The 20,517-nt window shown below is 38.0% G+C and overlaps 1 protein-coding gene across 1 annotated transcript; it reads left to right on the forward strand.

Moving 5' to 3' along the window:
- Window positions 1–19,021: 19,021 nt before the first annotated feature.
- Window positions 19,022–19,963, forward strand: LOC127082466 (uncharacterized). The gene has a single exon (XM_051022704.1). It carries the CDS (start codon window positions 19,022–19,024, stop codon window positions 19,961–19,963), a length of 942 nt encoding a protein of 313 aa, XP_050878661.1.
- The last annotated feature ends 554 nt before the right edge of the window (window positions 19,964–20,517 follow it).

Raw genomic sequence — 20,517 nt, forward strand, 5'->3', positions numbered from 1 at the left:
CAATCAAATGGTAAACAGTGATATCAAATGGAAAATGGATGGGACCAAAGCCAAATGAAAGCTACACATGTCAGGAACTACTCTATCAAATTTCATGGTCATAGGGTAAGGTATGAAGATTTGGCAACATGTATACAAAAGGTTACACAAGTAAAGCCCTAAAATGCTAGGCAGCACTCAAAAATCCTAATCAAATAGGAAATGGATTATTAAAATCCACGAAAAATCATATTGAATGTTAACATATTAAAGATGCCTCATGCAAAAAATTAAGGCTATTGGCCAAAGGGAAGCATGGCAAAAAAATCAGGGAACACAGCATATCACATTGTGTCACATATTTCCACACTCAAGTTCAATAAATCATATCTAAAAGACCAGAGGTCCGAAAAATACAAAACCTATGTCAAAAATTCCAGAAATGTGTCAAGAATCTATACCTAAAATTTCAAGCCATTTGGATTAGGCATGGTGATTTTATGATTAAAATAGTAGAACATGTGAAAATGGCATACATTAAGAACATCTCTATACCAATTAATTTTTCTACCAAGCACTATTTTATTTTTTGATTCTATAAAAAAGTAGATGAAAAATGAAGATTAACAAAAAAAGTCTTGAATTATTTGGATCAATATTGAGTAATGTATGATTTTTTGAAGTTTTAGAATAATTATTGAATATTTATTTAGGTTTTATTATGATTAATTAATTAATTAGAATGAAAATGGCAGAACCGTAATAATCAAATCCCTGGCCAAAACGGCACCGTCTAACTAAGGTGACGTGGCGGCGCGCTATTCGCTCGGTGCGGCGGTAACGGGTTTTGAAATTGGCCTGGGCGTGAACGGATTGAAAGGCGATTTTTCCAGAAAATGTTCATCTTCTTCGCACAGCTTGTGTGCTTCATCGCCGGCGAATTCGGTTACGGCTATTTCTTCACCAAATCGCACGAACCGCATACCGTTGGAAAGGTCTCAGCTCGTGGATTGCAAATATCATAGTGAAATTGTCTATAGGTTCAGATATGGAACGAATCGAGCGAAAGAAATAATGGTACACAATCTTAAATCACGAATTACTCAATCAATCCACAACGATTTTCAATTCTACAAGTTTCTACAAGCTCTACAATGAACATACTACAGAATCCCTAAGCTAATTGCGCTAATCGACGGTTTCGAAATCCAACCTTTCTTGGAGCTAGCAGCAATGGAGTTCGCGGGATTTGAACTTCAGCAATGCGAAACAGATCGAGGATATTGTTCAGGAATGCTTGTAGTCACGTTCTTGCAGCTCGAAGGTGCCTGGATCAACAAGATTTCGTGGACTGTTATGGAAGAAACAGATTTCGCAACAGGTTGATTCAGCCACCGTTTTGCTTCGATCTTCTTCAACAGAAGTGCAATAGTACCTGCAAGTTGTAAATCAACAGAAGAATTCGTTCCAAATTGACGAAATCTTGGTGAATGATCAAAGATTGTTGTGAAAAAAAATTTGAGCAAAATGAGAGAAATTGAGATTTTTGGTTTTTGATTTTTCTGTGATTTGCAAATTGTGATTAGTGTGTGCAAAAACAGTTAACATTAAGCTTATATACTACCAATTAATCTCACAATTAATCATGATTAGTAAAAAAATGGATTAGTGAAATTAAGCTTATGATGCATTTTTGGTCCTTAAGCCCTTGTATCATTAGAAGCAATGTAGCAGCAATTTATCACTTCAAGCAAACCACAAATATCATTTGGAAGCTGATAGAATTGGTCCCATGTCCAAATTCTTCATACTTTGCATTTTCACTATGTGATGGCTTATGTGTCAATTTTTCCAATTCATTTCAAAAGCTAATTTCCAAACCACAAGGCCTAGGCATGTTGTGAATATTCCAACAAATTTCAAATGCCATTCATGAGGTGTTACAAAAATCCCCACTCAAAAATTCCAATTATTTCACAAGTTGGACGATTTTGCCCCTGGTTCATTTAACAGTCCAGTTGAAATTTGACCTTTTGCATTGACCACTTTTGAAGAAATCCAATTATGCACCGTGAAAGTACATATTAAATGGAGTTTGTGCATATAAAGAACTTGCAATTTGGACAATCCATGTGGTAGTTATGCCCTCCTGATTACGGGTCTTTTTTGAAATTCACTGAGCCATATCTCGCAAACCACACATGGGAATTTCAAGTTCTTGGACTTTTTAGAATGGTGAGATCAAGATCTTCAACTTTCATGTTGGACAAAATTTGATTTGAAGCTTGTATGATGAAGTTATCTTGAGGGGAAAAACTTTCCATTTTGGGCAGCTGAAATTACAGGTCACCTGCCATTTTTGGAAACTTTCTGTCTGACTTCAATTCCTTCAACCTTGATCTTTGAAATGTCAAATGGGACTTGTATGGACATGAATGAGGTCTTTCTAACCATCCCACACCTTCCAATTCCCGATTAAATGCACAGTTGACCACAGTTGACTTTTGTTGACTTTTCTTGACTGGGCCATGTTCTGATGAATTCCAAGCCTCTTTCACATGGGATCTTGGTTCCAAATGGTATCACAAGTTATATGAACTCTTAATGAATGATCATGGTGTCCAAATTCTTCGAGAATGGCCCCCATCTATGGCTCAAGGTCTGATTTGACTGATTGACTGATGATTGCTTCAGCTGCATGCAACAAGGTTAGATGACAATATTTTTGTACTTTTGGTTAGTAAATATATGAAAAGCAATGATATACAAATGCAATACATGCTTGGTGATCAAGAATCACACTCACAAGGTAACCCACCCACTAGGAGGGAAGCTAGGGTATGCAATGATCCTTGAGGCCATGATATGCTATGGTATGGGCCATGAGGGATCTTAGGGCCCAAAATTGGGGTCTTACAGATGCCCCTATTTAAGGTCATTCTAGCCGGAGAAGTGAAGTTTAGAAATCTTCATCTCGACGCGGTAGAATGGACTTAAATAATAGTAATGAGACGAATTTTGGTCCCTAAGAGACCTCATGATGCAGATGTATGCATGCAAAAGACAAATTCTGTGGGGATATGGTTCGCACAGAAGAAAAGACGATCCATCGGAGTAATACACTCACCAGGAACAGAGACTCTAATGAGATTAGGGGATAATAAAAAAGAATGCGTGAGCAGGACACGACTTCAAGTTGGGGAAAGACAAAACTGACACGGCGTGAACGCGACACGACTCTGATTAGGGTAATAACAGAAATCAGACTAGAGACCTCACTGGGGAGTGAATGACTCACACTGGGGGAATAGAGAATTCCAAAGGAAAATAAATCCATTGGGGAGACACAAGCTGACTCCTGGGGGGAGAAGCAACAAGAAAACTTCACTGAGGAAGCACCGAAGAAATGAGATGTTACCGGTATAAGGGTAACAAAAATCAGGAAGGAACACCAAGGATACCGGGTTGTAGGTATGTAACAGGTGACCAACCAAAGACGTGAATTGGTGTGTGTTCCAAAACACTCATCATCCTGAAGAGAGCGAAAGCAAACTTGTTTATAGGATGGATATTTGATTCTGTAAAGAATGCAAATCTTACTCAGTTGGGGAAACAAACAAAGTGTTCGACAAAAGAGTGCATGAGATATATTATCTATAGCCGTCAAAACGTAGATAATGTACTCGCATGGAAAGTTATCCTGAACCGGGTTGTAGGTTGTTTATAGGATAAGATCCGGAATCGAGAATTGGTTTGTGTTCCAAGACACTCATCACCCTGAAGAAAGCTAGAACAGCAGACTTGTTTATAGGATGGACATTCGATTCCACAAGGAATGCGAATCTTACTCGACTGGGGATGATCAACAAAGGACCCACCCAAAGAGCGCATGAGATATATTATTCATTACCGGCAGACCGTGAATAATATACTCGAATGGAAGATTATCCTTAACCGGGTCGTAGGTTGTTTACAGGATAAAAATCCGAAAACGTGAATTGGTTTGTGTTCCAAAACACTCATCACCCTGAAGAAAGCTAGAACAGCAGACTTGTTTATAGGATGGACATTCGATTCCACAAGGAATACGAATCTGACTCTACGGAGAAAACAATCAAAGATTGACTCGAGAGTGAACGAGATATAATATCCATTACCGTCAGAACGTGGATAGAATACTCACATGGAAGATTATCCTGAACCGGGTTGTAGGTTGTTTGTAGGATAAAATCCGAAAAGAAAGGCATCGGGATACCAAATTAGGTATATAATGATGACCAGTCAAAGGGAGCAACAGACATTACCAACAAGAGGGTAAATGAAAGAAGACTCGCTGGGATACATTGATGAAAATCAATGATCCGGGTAACACAATCACTGACAAAAGGTGAAAGGACCCGCTGGGGATAAAATTGCTAGCATACGGCAATTGTCCACAAAAGACTTGCTGGGGATATAAGTGCCGATCTGAGCAACTTATCCAAGCAAAGGAAAATCAACATCAAGAACTAGATGAAGATATCCGCAAAGAGGGAATTGTCATCGGTCGGGATGAACAACAAAGTTAACTCTGCAAGGAGAGAACAGGGTTTATGACTACTGGTTTGTAGAAAAACCGCAAAGATAGGACTTACGACTGCTGGTTTGTAGGCAGAAGGCCAAAAGATGGTGGGGTTGACCACAAAATTAGGGTTTACATCTACCGAATACGAGGTAGAAGACCAACAACTCCGCGTGGGGATAGAATAAATCACAAATCCGCACGGGAAACCAAAATAGGGTTTATAACAAACCACAAACTGCTGGAGAGCAGGAAAATAGGATTTACGACTACCGGTATGAGGGTAGAAAACCAAAACTCTGGCTGGAGAATAAAAGGTGTGTAACCACAAATTCTGCCAAGAAAGCCAGGAAAGATAGGACTTATAACTACCGGTATGGGGGTAGAGGCCCGAAACTACTCCGCTGGGGATAAAAATCACCACAGGGAAGCACAAGGAACAGACGACAAATGTCAATTCAGGCAAGATCCGAAAAGACAGACTGAATCAAGACACGTCCTAATGAGGATATAACTCAAATAGGAACCTCCATCCCAATATATGTGTTGGGAGGAAACGGAAGAAACCGTCATCCACGAGGGTATATCTCAGTGGGGAACTGCAGAAGGACAGACATACATTTTCTGCTTATGGGGCTGACTCTATATGGAGAGATTTAACACCCGACATCTGCTTAGGAAGATCTATAAAGATCTATATCACCATAGCAGGGAACAACAAACAAGGGATATATGGCAAAAATGCAACATGAATATCTGAATGTTTATGAATATGCATGAATATGCGTGGTTTATGTTTGATGAATGCTGACAAAACAGACAATTCTAACACAAACAGGTCCAGGAATCAAACGTTCGGTATTACACTTCCAGGGGAAAACCAACTGGAAAGCCAATTCTGCTGGAGGTCTGTATGCTATAAAACAAAGATTTGCGGGTACTGCTGGGAAGCAGAAGCAAAAGAATCAGGGATATCTGGAGAATACCAAATCTCTGAGCAATGGGTCAGCGATCACCCCAACTAGGGCACAGAAAGTCGCAACGGGCAAAAAGCCACCAAGACAAATCTGTCGGGGAACAAGAGAATCTCAAAGTCCTGCAGGGGATCCTAGCAAACACTGCTATGGGAACGGATCCAACATAACTCCATTGGGGAACAACCCACTGAGGGAGCAAAGGTCACCCGGATAGAGTATGGCTGCACAAGCAACTCTACTGGGGATACTGCCAGCTACTCTCTTGGGGAACAACCCACCGAGGAAGGAAAGCACCAAACAAGTAGATTCTGCAACAAACCACTCTACTCGGGGCGAACATACATCTGTCGGATCACATCAGTAACTCTGCAATAAAAGTCGCTCTACTGAGGATCAAAAGTAATCGGGAAACCAATCCAATCTCTGGATGACGGAGCCATCAACCGACCATACCGGGGATTGAAGGAGGTTCAACAGGCCATATTGCCACAACAACCGCTCTGCAGACAAATGCTGGAGAAAGATGGATGAAAATACTGGGATATCAACCCAATCAACCACTGAGTAGGAAAATAAATCCTGCTCTGCTGAGAATAACAACCATTCTGATAGAGAGAAAGTAAACAACTCCACTGACGACTTTGCCGGGGAGGAGGTAACGTGCCGGGTATCAAACCACTGACTTACCGAGTCTTTCAAAAGGAAAGCGACCGTGCTGAGAAAACAGATAAATCTGCTGGCAACTGCGCTGGGGAGAGTGACAACAACTCTGTTTGCGACTGCAATGGGGATATCAATAACAGCTCTACTGTGCCAAGGAGACGAATAAAGTCTGGGGATAGCGACCCACTGGAGAAAGTGGCGAGGCACCAAGGTGACAAACCATCAACTGCCGAATCCTCCACAAGGAAAGCATCCATGCTGGGGAAAACTACTGCTGGAGAAAACTGAGTCTTCAACCACACTCTGCTTGGGGAACAACCCCACCAACAACTCGACTTGCAATTATGCTGGCAACTCACTTGGGGAGAAATACGGGATACGGGGATATCAACCCACTAACCAAAAATTTTCTGAACACCTGAGCAATCAAGCCGGGGAGAGACTACTGCTGGAGAACAGACTGAGCCTTCAATACACAATTCTGCTTCGGGGAGTCAAGATCCACAAAAGCTCTGCTTAGGGGACAACCCCAACAACCAAAATCTCTGCTTGGGGGACAACCCCAACGATCAAATCTGGAGAAGAAGGATACAAACCAAACCAGGAGTATGAACAAATGTCTTACCTGTTGGAAACCATGCCACCCTTGGGAGAGCACTGAGAAATTCTTTGAGTATCCTTTTATCATTGTGAATGTTCACTTTGTTTAAAACAATTATTTTTAAAAATTTTGTTTTTAAAACAATGATATTTTATCAATTAAAACATGCAAAACATTTGTTGAATTGAAACAAATAAGAGTGCAAATAATTGGATAAAAAGCTCAAATTGATTTGATGGAATGGTAGTCTGCAAATGGCAAGACTCCATAGATCTGTACAAATTTGAAATCAGTGATGTATATTGGAAGAGGGCTACATTGAACATAATGATCCTTTCTCTACCAATTTGAATCTCGATGTATTTGAAGCTTCAGTCGGCGACGAATCGAGAATCCTCTGACGAAAAGACGGCTGGTGAAATAGAAAGTCTTGTCAGGATGCAGTTACTTGCCTGATCCCTAATTTTTGCCTAGATTGCCCCAGGGTGAGGTACTCAATCTAGCGGGATGCAAATATGCTTTTTTATCAAGTCTCTAACTTTTGCCTGGATTACCCTTTCGGGTTTTCCACCGAGACGCTCATTTTTGCCTAAGCCGCCCTTTCGGGTTTTCAACTTAGCGAGTTATTCTGTTTTTCATTTGCATATACTTTTTTTTTTTAGGCAAAGTATCTCTTAACTGCATCTGAATTCACAGGACGAGTGAAATCCTCCCCATCCATTGTTGTAAGCATCAAAGCTCCGCCTGAAAAGGCTCTCTTAACAACATATGGACCCTCGTAGTTTGGAGTCCACTTGCCCCTGGAATCGGGCGCGAAAGACAAAACTTTCTTGAGCACGAGGTCACCCTCTCGGAACACACGAGGCTTGACCTTCTTATCGAATGCTTTCTTCATTCTCTGCTGATATAACTGACCATGACACATGGCAGTTAATCGCTTCTCTTCAATCAAATTCAACTGGTCATAACGACTCTGAATCCATTCAGCATCAGTCAACTAGGGACTTGAGGGTATACTCTTTTTTCCTTTGAAAAGATTTGAAATTTTTTTCCTGATTTTTGATTTTTCTTTGGTTTTTTCACCCTCTTCTCTTTTTTTTTTTACATTACATTTGTAATGCCCCAGTCTGACTATTGCTGGGTTCTTGAGACGCAGCTGAATGAGTTGCTTTTCATTGCTCAAGTGTTCGGGTAGTCTCATCAGGGATCCCCTTCAACATCATCTTCCTCTGCCTCGAATACAAGGAATTCAAATTTGGGAGATGGCGTCGGATCATTATGTTCAATGGGTTTAGAAATCCCTGCATAATGATTCTGGATAATGAAAAGCTTTTGTATTTAAACAAGCAAATCATTTATGCAGATGAAAAAGCTGTTTTCTTGTTTTTCAGGTTTTTTGTGATCACTGATTTCATGCAAAAGCAAAAAGTGAAAACAAATGGAAAAACAAATGTTTAACAATGCATTAATTGAATGAAACATCACTGTATTAAATGCTGCCAACAATGTCATCACTTCTCCTTTTGGCATGGGAGAAGGGTTTTAAACAAAGTGAGCATTATTACTCTGACTTATGGATAACTGTAGGAACATCCACAGCGACCCAATTGTGGCAGACACCACCAGGAATAACAGGATTGCACATATCCTCTGCATCTTCTTCGATGATAGCAGCAGCTTCCTCTTCAACAGACTGATCATCATGGATGAATCCTCCACTTGTGAACAGACCTTGCTCATTAAATTCCCCAGAACAGTAGCCAATGCCAGCCCGAGATTGGTTAACCAGGAATAAATCCATCAACAGTGCTTAGTCTGACAAATTCCTCCTCTGAGTTCACAGCTCTCTTGCTCAGGATGATCCATCAATCTGGCAGAGTTGGCTTTGGTGTAGTACCGGGAAGTACGTCTTCAAAATAAATGAAGATCGCAGGGATCAGACCACAGGATAGGCTGAGAACAACACCCGCTTATGCAAATGATGCATGAAGTGTTTATGTATATGATTGGTTTTTATTTCAAAGGAACTCGAGGGTTTTATTTGCAAACTTTGAAATATTAACATTTTGATCGTATATGAGAATATCTCATCAGATACATCAGGTGAAAAAAATTTCCCGATTTTTTCATGTTTGAAATTTTTTGCAAATAAACTCCTTTGAGTTCCTTGAAAATTTTCTCTTTTTTGATGACATGAAATGTGGATGAATGTATGAATGTATGAATGCAACAATCACACTCAAGGATCAAGCAAAGCACACCAAACAAAGGTCATGGGAAAGCTCCATGTATCCCTAATATCAATCATCCATTTTGGTGGATTTAGGTTTTTCACCTTATCGACACCCAAGTTCCATTGATATTAACGGTACATGAACCGGCTCAAACATCCTTAATATCAACCAGCCGCTTTGGTGGATTTTAGGTTTTACACCTGATCCGGGATCCATTGATATTAACGATGTTTGAACGACTCAACCACGAATCACGGGTTTGCTGAGAGTTACGAGCATGGAGTCTCGGTTAAGAACCACCCAAAGGGAGTGTACTAGGGTTTAAACCTGCCAGACATGTTCTATCAGAGGTTCCCATAATCATCGTCCCATCTCTCGGATATTATCGGAGGAACGAATACTCGTATTCCAAAAATATTCTCAAGAGAGACTCTTATGAGTGTAGTATCGCGTGACAATCGCATCAGAACTTACATCTGAACGACCTCCGCACTACGTCCTAAAAATAGGCCAAGATGGGTTTGGTAAACTAAGGTCCTTGGCTTCTAAGGCACATGATTGGAAGAATAATGCCTAACCACAAATAACTTGTGTGACATTATCAATCTAACATGACCTCCACCAAGTGAATGGACTCGCAAGTCAACTGGCTAAGGACTACTCCACACCAGTCGACAAGACTATGCCATTCTCCTATCCTAGAGTGCACTCGAGTTCGGGTATAGAACTCATCTCACAAAGATCACCAAAGCAAACAACAATTGTATATCAAGCAATTCACACATTACAATCAATACAGTTATCCCAAATTGTACAAAAATATGTCAAATAACAAATAATAATATATCACACAACAAAGGTGAAAAGTAGGCAATACCACCAAGGACAATTCCCCAGCAGAGTCGCCACTTTTCTGTAGCGGTGTATTCGTCGCTATATGATCTATCAATTAAATCATAAGCAAAGCATACAATGAATATAGAGTCGCCACCGCACTTTTATTTATCCTAAGGACTGGTTAAAAAGCGAACAAAAACCTAAGAAGTTTTACACGTAGAAAACTAATGAAAAAGATCAGAGATCGGGGTAAGGGGTAAATTACGCAAAGGGAAGGTGTTAGGCACCCAATGCGTCCTAGGTACTCCTAGGGAGCCCTTTTCACACTTTGTTGTTTGAAAATTATTATTTGTCATGACATAAGCATTGTGCAACCATGATTGGGATGATGAGGAAAGAATGTACATGTTAATTATTTTTGTGTTCGAACGGATGAACCCGTTGCCTACGTACCTTCCATCAAAGGTAAGGATCAAAACGCCGTAGTTCGGCTAAAAACTTCCAAAAGTTAGTGGATTCAATTTTAAAACAAGAGCACTAAGGTTTTACGTTACCCATGGGAGAAAACTCAACCTTAAGAAACAACAACGTCCACCATGTGAGAAAAGCTTCCACTTGCCAGAGAGGGGTTAACCCTATAATAGGCAAGGAAGACTTATAATTCATCTACTAAGGACAAATAGGTGAGATTAATATCAACCAACTAGGGTAAATCAAACCTATAGCTAATGTATAAAAACTTAACAAACCTGGACAAAGCCACAAAATCACTTGAATGGGTGAAGTTATTTGGATTATTTACAAAAAGGTCAAAGTATGATTAAAGTCAATTCAAAATGAAGTATTTACAAAATGAAGTTTGGAAAAATCATGGACTTAAGGTCCAAGTTTCTAATTTGGAAAGAAGGTGAGAATGTTTGCACAACACTTATTTCAAGTTTTTAACATGTGTGAAAAGGTAGGACACAATGGGATGAATGGAATGGTGGAGTGAATGTAAAACTTCTTAGGAGGGTCCACCTCTTGAAATCATATAGAAAATGATTCAAGTGGGTCCTTAGGAATAGGCTACAAATGAGCAATAATCTGAACATGGTAACAGATGAAAGTAAATAAAAGCGGATACTGGACGCCACTCAATGGTCTTATACCTGTCTCCTAAAACAAGTAAGGATATCAGAAGCCACTCTATGGACTTACACTAATCTCCATCAGGATAAGACAAAAAAACAAAACAGGGAACAGGGAAGTCAACTGCCAATCCATCTGGACTTATGTTAACCTCCACAGTATGATCCTAGGAATACAAATGCCACCTCACAGGGACTTACAATGAATCCTCACATACAACAAATAAATGCGTTAGGCAATGGGTATGAGTGACCAATGAGGTCTTACACTCTACCCCTTCCATGTCATGGGAACAGATGCCAACTTACAGGGACTTATAACTGGTTCCTCAATGGGTAAGCAAACAAATCACATAGGTATGAAATAATGGACATGCTACAAGGAGCAATGGATGATAGTAAATGCACTAAGGCATGCAAGCAATCGTGTACAAATGAGTAATAAATCACAAATAATCAGATAGCACACTCTATAACCAAACAAGGAGGCTCAATCAAAGGGTTTGACTATGAAAGTCCACTGTAATAGGTAAGTGTCGCTCTTAACCTTGCCATTGAGGGGCTAAGGTGAAGCAGATGAGAGGATATGAGGGGTGTGCCTCATTGCTTCTATCTCAAGTCCGAGAGAGCATGTAAATATAAGAATGTGGGGGAGTTCAGAAAGATGGAACTCTTTCCCCAATTAGACTCGATAGATCTTGGGTTGGGATCTCAATGCTACAACCATGTAATGGGAGCAAGGAGAAGACTCACAGAATAGTGGGAGATAGGCTACTTATCTCTTTGATCCACCCATTGCCTCAAATGAGGACTTTTCCTGCTTGGGACAAACATAAACAAACACAAACAATGCCTCTTAAGGAGGACTTCAGACAGTTTGCCCGGCCAAATAACAGGCCGGGTCTCCAGACTACATGAAGAAGAAGGTGCAATACCTCAATGCTAATTGCTTATAAGCAAAGCAATGCAAGTTCTTAAGAGAACTGAGCAACTAAAGGGTACCTGAAATCAATCCAACATAATCAGCATCCCATTCATAATCAAACAACAATACAAAAATCAACAATGTACAATCATAATCAAACAATAATGTGCATAGCACAAAGCTCAATGTGAACCAACATCCTACAAAACAGCCACATTAGTTTACAATTATCAAGCAAAACATCCCAAATGTGAAACAATATCCTTAAGCCTTAACTTCTTAACCTGAAAAGCCAAAGACAAGTTCAAATGTAAGTGACAAGACCACTAGGGCTAGCCTAGGGTCCAAAGGATGGAAAAATCCTAAAACAGCAAGCAAATCATGATCAAAACCAAGATATTTCAATTACAAAGGGATCCCAATTGGTCCCATATCCAAACTATGCACCAATTTCATTTTATGCACAAATTAAGGCAAAGTAAGCAATGTTGAATCACATATGGACAACCAGAATGATTACATCCAAAAAAATATCAAAACAACACAGTAAATTCCACAAAAATTATATCCTAAACAGAAGACATTCAACAAGCTACATGTCAATTTTTATGCCATTTGGACTAGTGGAGCTATGGGAATTAATTCAACATGTCAAGGCATGCAAAAACACAACCAAATCAAGCCACAAAATGTACACTAACTTCAATCAAATGGTAAACAGTGATATCAAATGGAAAATGGATGGGACCAAAGCCAAATGAAAGCTACACATGTCAGGAACTACTCTATCAAATTTCATGGTCATAGGGTAAGGTATGAAGATTTGGCAACATGTATACAAAAGGTTACACAAGTAAAGCCCTAAAATGCTAGGCAGCACTCAAAAATCCTAATCAAATAGGAAATGGATTATTAAAATCCACGAAAAATCATATTGAATGTTAACATATTAAAGATGCCTCATGCAAAAAATTAAGGCAATTGGCCAAAGGGAAGCATGGCAAAAAAATCAGGGAACACAGCATATCACATTGTGTCACATATTTCCACACTCAAGTTCAATAAATCATATCTAAAAGACCAGAGGTCCGAAAAATACAAAACCTATGTCAAAAATTCCAGAAATGTGTCAAGAATCTATACCTAAAATTTCAAGCCATTTGGATTAGGCATGGTGATTTTATGATTAAAATAGTAGAACATGTGAAAATGGCATACATTAAGAACATCTCTATACCAATTAATTTTTCTACCAAGCACTATTTTATTTTTTGATTCTATAAAAAAGTAGATGAAAAATGAAGATTAACAAAAAAAGTCTTGAATTATTTGGATCAATATTGAGTAATGTATGATTTTTTGAAGTTTTAGAATAATTATTGAATATTTATTTAGGTTTTATTATGATTAATTAATTAATTAGAATGAAAATGGCAGAACCGTAATAATCAAATCCCTGGCCAAAACGGCACCGTCTAACTAAGGTGACGTGGCGGCGCGCTATTCGCTCGGTGCGGCGGTAACGGGTTTTGAAATTGGCCTGGGCGTGAACGGATTGAAAGGCGATTTTTCCAGAAAATGTTCATCTTCTTCGCACAGCTTGTGTGCTTCATCGCCGGCGAATTCGGTTACGGCTATTTCTTCACCAAATCGCACGAACCGCATACCGTTGGAAAGGTCTCAGCTCGTGGATTGCAAATATCATAGTGAAATTGTCTATAGGTTCAGATATGGAACGAATCGAGCGAAAGAAATAATGGTACACAATCTTAAATCACGAATTACTCAATCAATCCACAACGATTTTCAATTCTACAAGTTTCTACAAGCTCTACAATGAACATACTACAGAATCCCTAAGCTAATTGCGCTAATCGACGGTTTCGAAATCCAACCTTTCTTGGAGCTAGCAGCAATGGAGTTCGCGGGATTTGAACTTCAGCAATGCGAAACAGATCGAGGATATTGTTCAGGAATGCTTGTAGTCACGTTCTTGCAGCTCGAAGGTGCCTGGATCAACAAGATTTCGTGGACTGTTATGGAAGAAACAGATTTCGCAACAGGTTGATTCAGCCACCGTTTTGCTTCGATCTTCTTCAACAGAAGTGCAATAGTACCTGCAAGTTGTAAATCAACAGAAGAATTCGTTCCAAATTGACGAAATCTTGGTGAATGATCAAAGATTGTTGTGAAAAAAAATTTGAGCAAAATGAGAGAAATTGAGATTTTTGGTTTTTGATTTTTCTGTGATTTGCAAATTGTGATTAGTGTGTGCAAAAACAGTTAACATTAAGCTTATATACTACCAATTAATCTCACAATTAATCATGATTAGTAAAAAAATGGATTAGTGAAATTAAGCTTATGATGCATTTTTGGTCCTTAAGCCCTTGTATCATTAGAAGCAATGTAGCAGCAATTTATCACTTCAAGCAAACCACAAATATCATTTGGAAGCTGATAGAATTGGTCCCATGTCCAAATTCTTCATACTTTGCATTTTCACTATGTGATGGCTTATGTGTCAATTTTTCCAATTCATTTCAAAAGCTAATTTCCAAACCACAAGGCCTAGGCATGTTGTGAATATTCCAACAAATTTCAAATGCCATTCATGAGGTGTTACAAAAATCCCCACTCAAAAATTCCAATTATTTCACAAGTTGGACGATTTTGCCCCTGGTTCATTTAACAGTCCAGTTGAAATTTGACCTTTTGCATTGACCACTTTTGAAGAAATCCAATTATGCACCGTGAAAGTACATATTAAATGGAGTTTGTGCATATAAAGAACTTGCAATTTGGACAATCCATGTGGTAGTTATGCCCTCCTGATTACGGGTCTTTTTTGAAATTCACTGAGCCATATCTCGCAAACCACACATGGGAATTTCAAGTTCTTGGACTTTTTAGAATGGTGAGATCAAGATCTTCAACTTTCATGTTGGACAAAATTTGATTTGAAGCTTGTATGATGAAGTTATCTTGAGGGGAAAAACTTTCCATTTTGGGCAGCTGAAATTACAGGTCACCTGCCATTTTTGGAAACTTTCTGTCTGACTTCAATTCCTTCAACCTTGATCTTTGAAATGTCAAATGGGACTTGTATGGACATGAATGAGGTCTTTCTAACCATCCCACACCTTCCAATTCCCGATTAAATGCACAGTTGACCACAGTTGACTTTTGTTGACTTTTCTTGACTGGGCCATGTTCTGATGAATTCCAAGCCTCTTTCACATGGGATCTTGGTTCCAAATGGTATCACAAGTTATATGAACTCTTAATGAATGATCATGGTATCCAAATTCTTCGAGAATGGCCCCCATCTATGGCTCAAGGTCTGATTTGACTGATTGACTGATGATTGCTTCAGCTGCATGCAACAAGGTTAGATGACAATATTTTTGTACTTTTGGTTAGTAAATATATGAAAAGCAATGATATACAAATGCAATACATGCTTGGTGATCAAGAATCACACTCACAAGGTAACCCACCCACTAGGAGGGAAGCTAGGGTATGCAATGATCCTTGAGGCCATGATATGCTATGGTATGGGCCATGAGGGATCTTAGGGCCCAAAATTGGGGTCTTACACGAGTCACATGTTTATTTTGTTCATTTTAAGTGTCATACCCCTTTTTAATTTTGTTTATTGGAATTGGGTCGTGGGCCATGTGTTTTCACTTTTCCCACCCCCTTGTTTTTTTGCCCACGTGCATGTTTAACTATTATCCAGTTGTTTCCCATTTTTGCTAATGCACCCCCACTTGCTTCTTAGTTCCTTTTTATTTCTTTTATTTTATTTTTCAATTCTAATTTTTTAATGTTTCTAATGATCCAAAAATTATCCAAAAAATAATGATTATATTTTAACATGTTATTTAATTTTCTACATTATTTTATTTTATTTTTATAATTGTTTTAATATTTTATTTTAATTATATCATAAAATGTGTTTGGTTTGACCTAGTTTTTGAATTAGGGTTTTGTTCTTGTTGATTCCCTTTGACTTCCCCCCCCCCCCCCCCCCCCCCCCCCCCCAATTTTTGTACACACTTAGAACACATGTATGTAGGACATTTGGGTTTTATTCTGGTGATTTAATCATTCATTTTGGTCCAAGTTTGAATCCTTTCTTGATGCTTGACTTGTATGATCAATGATGGATTGTAAGGCTTGATGATTGATGTCATGTTGAACTTTTTCTTGGCCATAATTTTAGACACATGTTAAGACATTCTTAAGCTTCTGACTTCTTTTTGTGTTATTAATTTTTCACTTGTCTTTTGAGCCTCATAAATTTTTCTTTTGAGTGATAGATTGCATGTATATTTGGATAACCTTTGTTTGCTTTGCTTGCTTGTTTAGGGAATGCACTTGTGCAACCATTTAGGATCTATTATCTTCTCCTGTTCTTGATTAAGATACCATGAGGTAAAGCTTCTTTACTCATTTTTATAGATCATCCCATGTCTTTTTGTTTGATTTCACAATCGAGTTTTGCTCATGATGTTTTCTTGCCCACTTTGTGATCCTTCCTTAAGCATACCTTATGCCATGACTTCTCTATATTTGGTTATCTTACATGATTGATATAGAATGCAATTTGTTTATGACTTATTGGTTTTGATACTTGATTTCCATGTTTCGTCCTTACTTTTGTTTAACATGATATTTTTTTCCATTTAGAGGCATGTCTAGAGTTCACCATGTTCATCTTTGGCCTCCCTCTTTGGATATGGTTTGACATGATACTTTTATGATGATTATAGGTATCTCGTGTGTGAATGTCATGCTTAATCTATTGACTTGTATTTTTTTTAAAACTTATTTGTGCCCATACTTCTTGTTTAAGAGTTGTTGACTTATCTTGTTGACTTGAATGAATGCTTGCTTACTTGAATGTTTATGCTTTGAATTCAATTTTTGTGTGGAGTTTCGGTATGCCATTGAGAAATGTTTAAGTTGATCATATTGTTCATGTTTGTCTCTTATTTATTCACCATGTCCCTTCTCCTTTGTCTTTGTTTGTTAGCACCTAAATTAGAGGACTAGTTTCCAATTAGAGTTGTTTGTGATCCTACATTTGTGCAAATTTGTGATATCTTTTTCCCAAGCATGATTGATTGATGATGAGTTTATTGTGCCTTATTTGCTGGCTTGTATGTATTCTCATCTTTTTCACTTTAATTCACCTTCTTATGCCATGCTAAGTTAAGCACTCAACACTTATAGTCTTGTATGATAGCTTGCTTAAGTGTTTACTTTCTTTTAGGCCTTCTAATTCCAAAACCTCTTGTGCATGACCCTTAGGGTTTTGTCTAACATGTATAAAGGTTTACTTTAATGTTAAGTTGATGCCCCATGAATGTATAACCCTAAGCGAGCGCAATAATAAAAACCTTTTCTTTTTCTTTGTTAATAATTTATTCTCATGCATTCCCTTTACAACCTTGATTTAGACTCGACACGCCCTTTGATTAGAACAACAAGAGTGAATCCTATAGATTACTACAGACGTGTGGGATGCTAATACCTTCCCCTTGCATAATCGAGTCCCTTACCCATCTCTTGGTTGCGAGACCATCAGATTCACCCTTTTGTAGGTTTACTTAGTATTTCATTTTCCTCTCTTGGGATAAATAACATTGGTGGTGACTCTATTTTCGTGTGCGCGTTTCTCCGAGATGCGACAACCTTTCACTGTCGGTTGGCAACGGACGAAAGACTGTGTTCAACAAAAGTTACGCTCGAATGTAAAGGTTACATGGAATAGATTTTCAAAACAAAAGTTGCGCTCGAGTTGGAAGCGGAAATTTCAAGATCGGTCGAAGATATTCTGAAGATGTTAAAGCATCCACCTGGATATTGAAGTGTAATGTTGCATTTTATGTTGAATTCATCTATGTAATCCTAATTTTATTTTACGAAGCTTAATTTCAATTTGGAAAATTACATGTTTTTGGATCTGGTACTAATGTGCCTGTCTTATGGAAATGTAATTATGAGAAACTTCTGGAGATGCATCTCTGCAATAAAATAAACCAAACAATAGGGCGTCACTCAGAATGATATGTGTTTAGTGTGTGTTTGGGTGCGCCCGGAGATGCATCTCCAAAAATGGGGGGAATTTTTGTATTTTCACGTGGTGCCTAAGAAACATATAGGATGCATTAAAAAATTCTCATAAAGATATGTGCATGTAACAACCGATAGTGGTGGGTTAACTTTCACCAAACAATATATTCCTACTTAGGTACGAGATATTTTGTTCACATTTAAGTTCATAAGATGAGATTTGGACTCTTCTGTATTTTGCTAAACCTCATTTATGGCTTTAGCCCATAGGCTCCTAAACTAAAATTAATGTATTGTAAATATGAAAATAGATGTTAAGGAGAATTGAAATGAAGAATTTAATTACATATTTCTTCAATAAATACATATTAATGTAGTCAATGAAGGTTACTTAGCTATCTAAATAGTGTTAAATATGTAATTCTTTGTGTCGAAGTAGAGATTGTGTATTTGTATTCGATGAGTGTCGAAATTAGGTTGTGTCGAACATAGTATGTATTTGCTATATTTGATAAAAAGTCAAATATAGTCTGTCAAAGCATGTAGTTGTCGAAGGTGTCGACAGAGTCGAAATAATTAACTTAGCTATGTTTTATTTGAGTTAGTTATTTTTAGGGATTACTTAGAATGCAAGTAATCTCATCAATAAATATAGAGGAGCTCTATTTCATTTGCAACAAGCAAGTATTGTGTAGATTCTCAAATCACAACTGTGATTAACAAACATTATAACAAACACTTTGAGTGTAGTTCGCACAACATACATTTTTATTCTTCTTCCCATAATTCCTTTTCTCCGACTTTCAATTGCATTGTTTTCTTCTTTAATTCTCTGTGTAGTGTAGAATCATCTTACAACCAAGGGGTGGTTGTTTCACCTAGTGAAGGGTGAATAAAAAAATGTGTGATCAATCAGAAAGATTGATTCTTGTTCATCAAGATTAATTCGATTAACTTCAAGATTGGAGTTTTCCCAACATCTGGTATCTAAAGCATTGACCTTGTGATCTTTGAAATGCATTGAATCACAATGAGTCATCTGAACGAATATTTTCCAATGAATCTTCCAATCTTGAATGGTAAGAACTATGAAAATTGGTGTAAGCAGATGAAAAGGGTTTTCTATTATCAATATATTTGGGATCTTGTGAAGAATGAAGTAACCCCAATTGGAGAGAATGTTATAGATGAACAAAAGGTTGCACATAAATATTTGAAGAAAAGGGATTATAAGGCTCTCTTTATAATCTATCAATGTGTTTATCTAGACAACTTTGAGAAATTTGGTGATTTAGATTCAACAAAGGAAGTATGTGATATCCTGGAAAAATCATTTGGAGGCGTTGATAAAGTGAATGATATGAGGTTACAAACTCATAAAAGAATGAATGAATTGCTTAAGATGGAAGACAATGAAAGTTTCACTAATTTCTTCACCAGAGTAACGAAAATGGTGAATCAAATCAAAACGTATGGAGAAGTGTTGACATCAAAATATGTAGTGTCAAAGTTTTTGAGCTCATTGGCTCCAAAGTTCGATCATGTGGTAGTATCCATAGAAGAATCGAAGGATTTGTCAAACATGACAAAACAAGAGCTTCAAGGGACTCTTGAATCTCGTGAACAACCAATGGCTGAAAGAACTAGAAGCAAGCCGAAGACTGATGTGGATTTGCAAGCTCAGTCAACTAAGAAAAACAAAATAAAATGGAATGGTAAAAAGGGCAGAGAAAGTTATAATAATTTGAAAGGTAGAGGAAATCATCAAGAAGGTAGTTTGTCGAATCAGAGACAATATTCTAACCAAGGCAATCATAGAGGTGGTGGTGTAGGTAGAGAGAGAGGTGATGGAAGAAAACCTGATAAAAGTCATATTCAGTGCTACAATTTTCAAAAGTATGGCCATTATGCAAGTCAATGTCGAGGAGGCAAGAAAGATCAAGAAAGTGATGGAAAAACTTATAGAAGATGAAGTGATGTTAATGGCCACAACAAAAGATGAAGAAAAATTCAAAGATCAATGGCATCTCAACTCAGGTTTTTCATTGCACATGACTAGAAGAAAATATTGGTTTATCAGCATTCGTCCCTCTTTAAAGAACAAGGTAAAATTTGCAAACGACAATACTCTATCTACTAAAGGTATTGGTGATGTTATGAGGAGAAATGATGGAAAATAATTAGTAATTTCCAATGTGTTGTACATACCTGGAATGAAGAGTAATCTGCTAAGTATAGGTCAGCTAATTGAGAGGAATTACAGAGTATTGATAGAAGATAGAATGATGAGAGTGATCGACTCGAGAAACAGGTTAATCTTGAGGCTGTTATGTCTCAAAATAGAACTTCCAGGATTGAACTTGATGTGTTGGAACACAAATTCCTGGCGATTGCAGCTAGCAGAGATGAATTTTTATGGCATTATAAACTTGGTCACTTGAATTTTAATGACATCAGTAATCTAAAGAGGAAGAACATGGTTTCAGGCCTACTAGAAATCCATATTCCAAAAGAAGTATGTGAAGA

Source organism: Lathyrus oleraceus, chromosome 5 (genome assembly GCF_024323335.1).
Source record: "Lathyrus oleraceus cultivar Zhongwan6 chromosome 5, CAAS_Psat_ZW6_1.0, whole genome shotgun sequence".
Lineage (NCBI taxonomy): Eukaryota > Viridiplantae > Streptophyta > Magnoliopsida > Fabales > Fabaceae > Lathyrus > Lathyrus oleraceus.

Coding starts and splice junctions, on each gene's coding strand:
- LOC127082466 (XM_051022704.1), top strand. CDS start 19,022: ATGAGTCATCTGAACGAATATTTTCCAATGAATCTTCCAATCTTGAAT.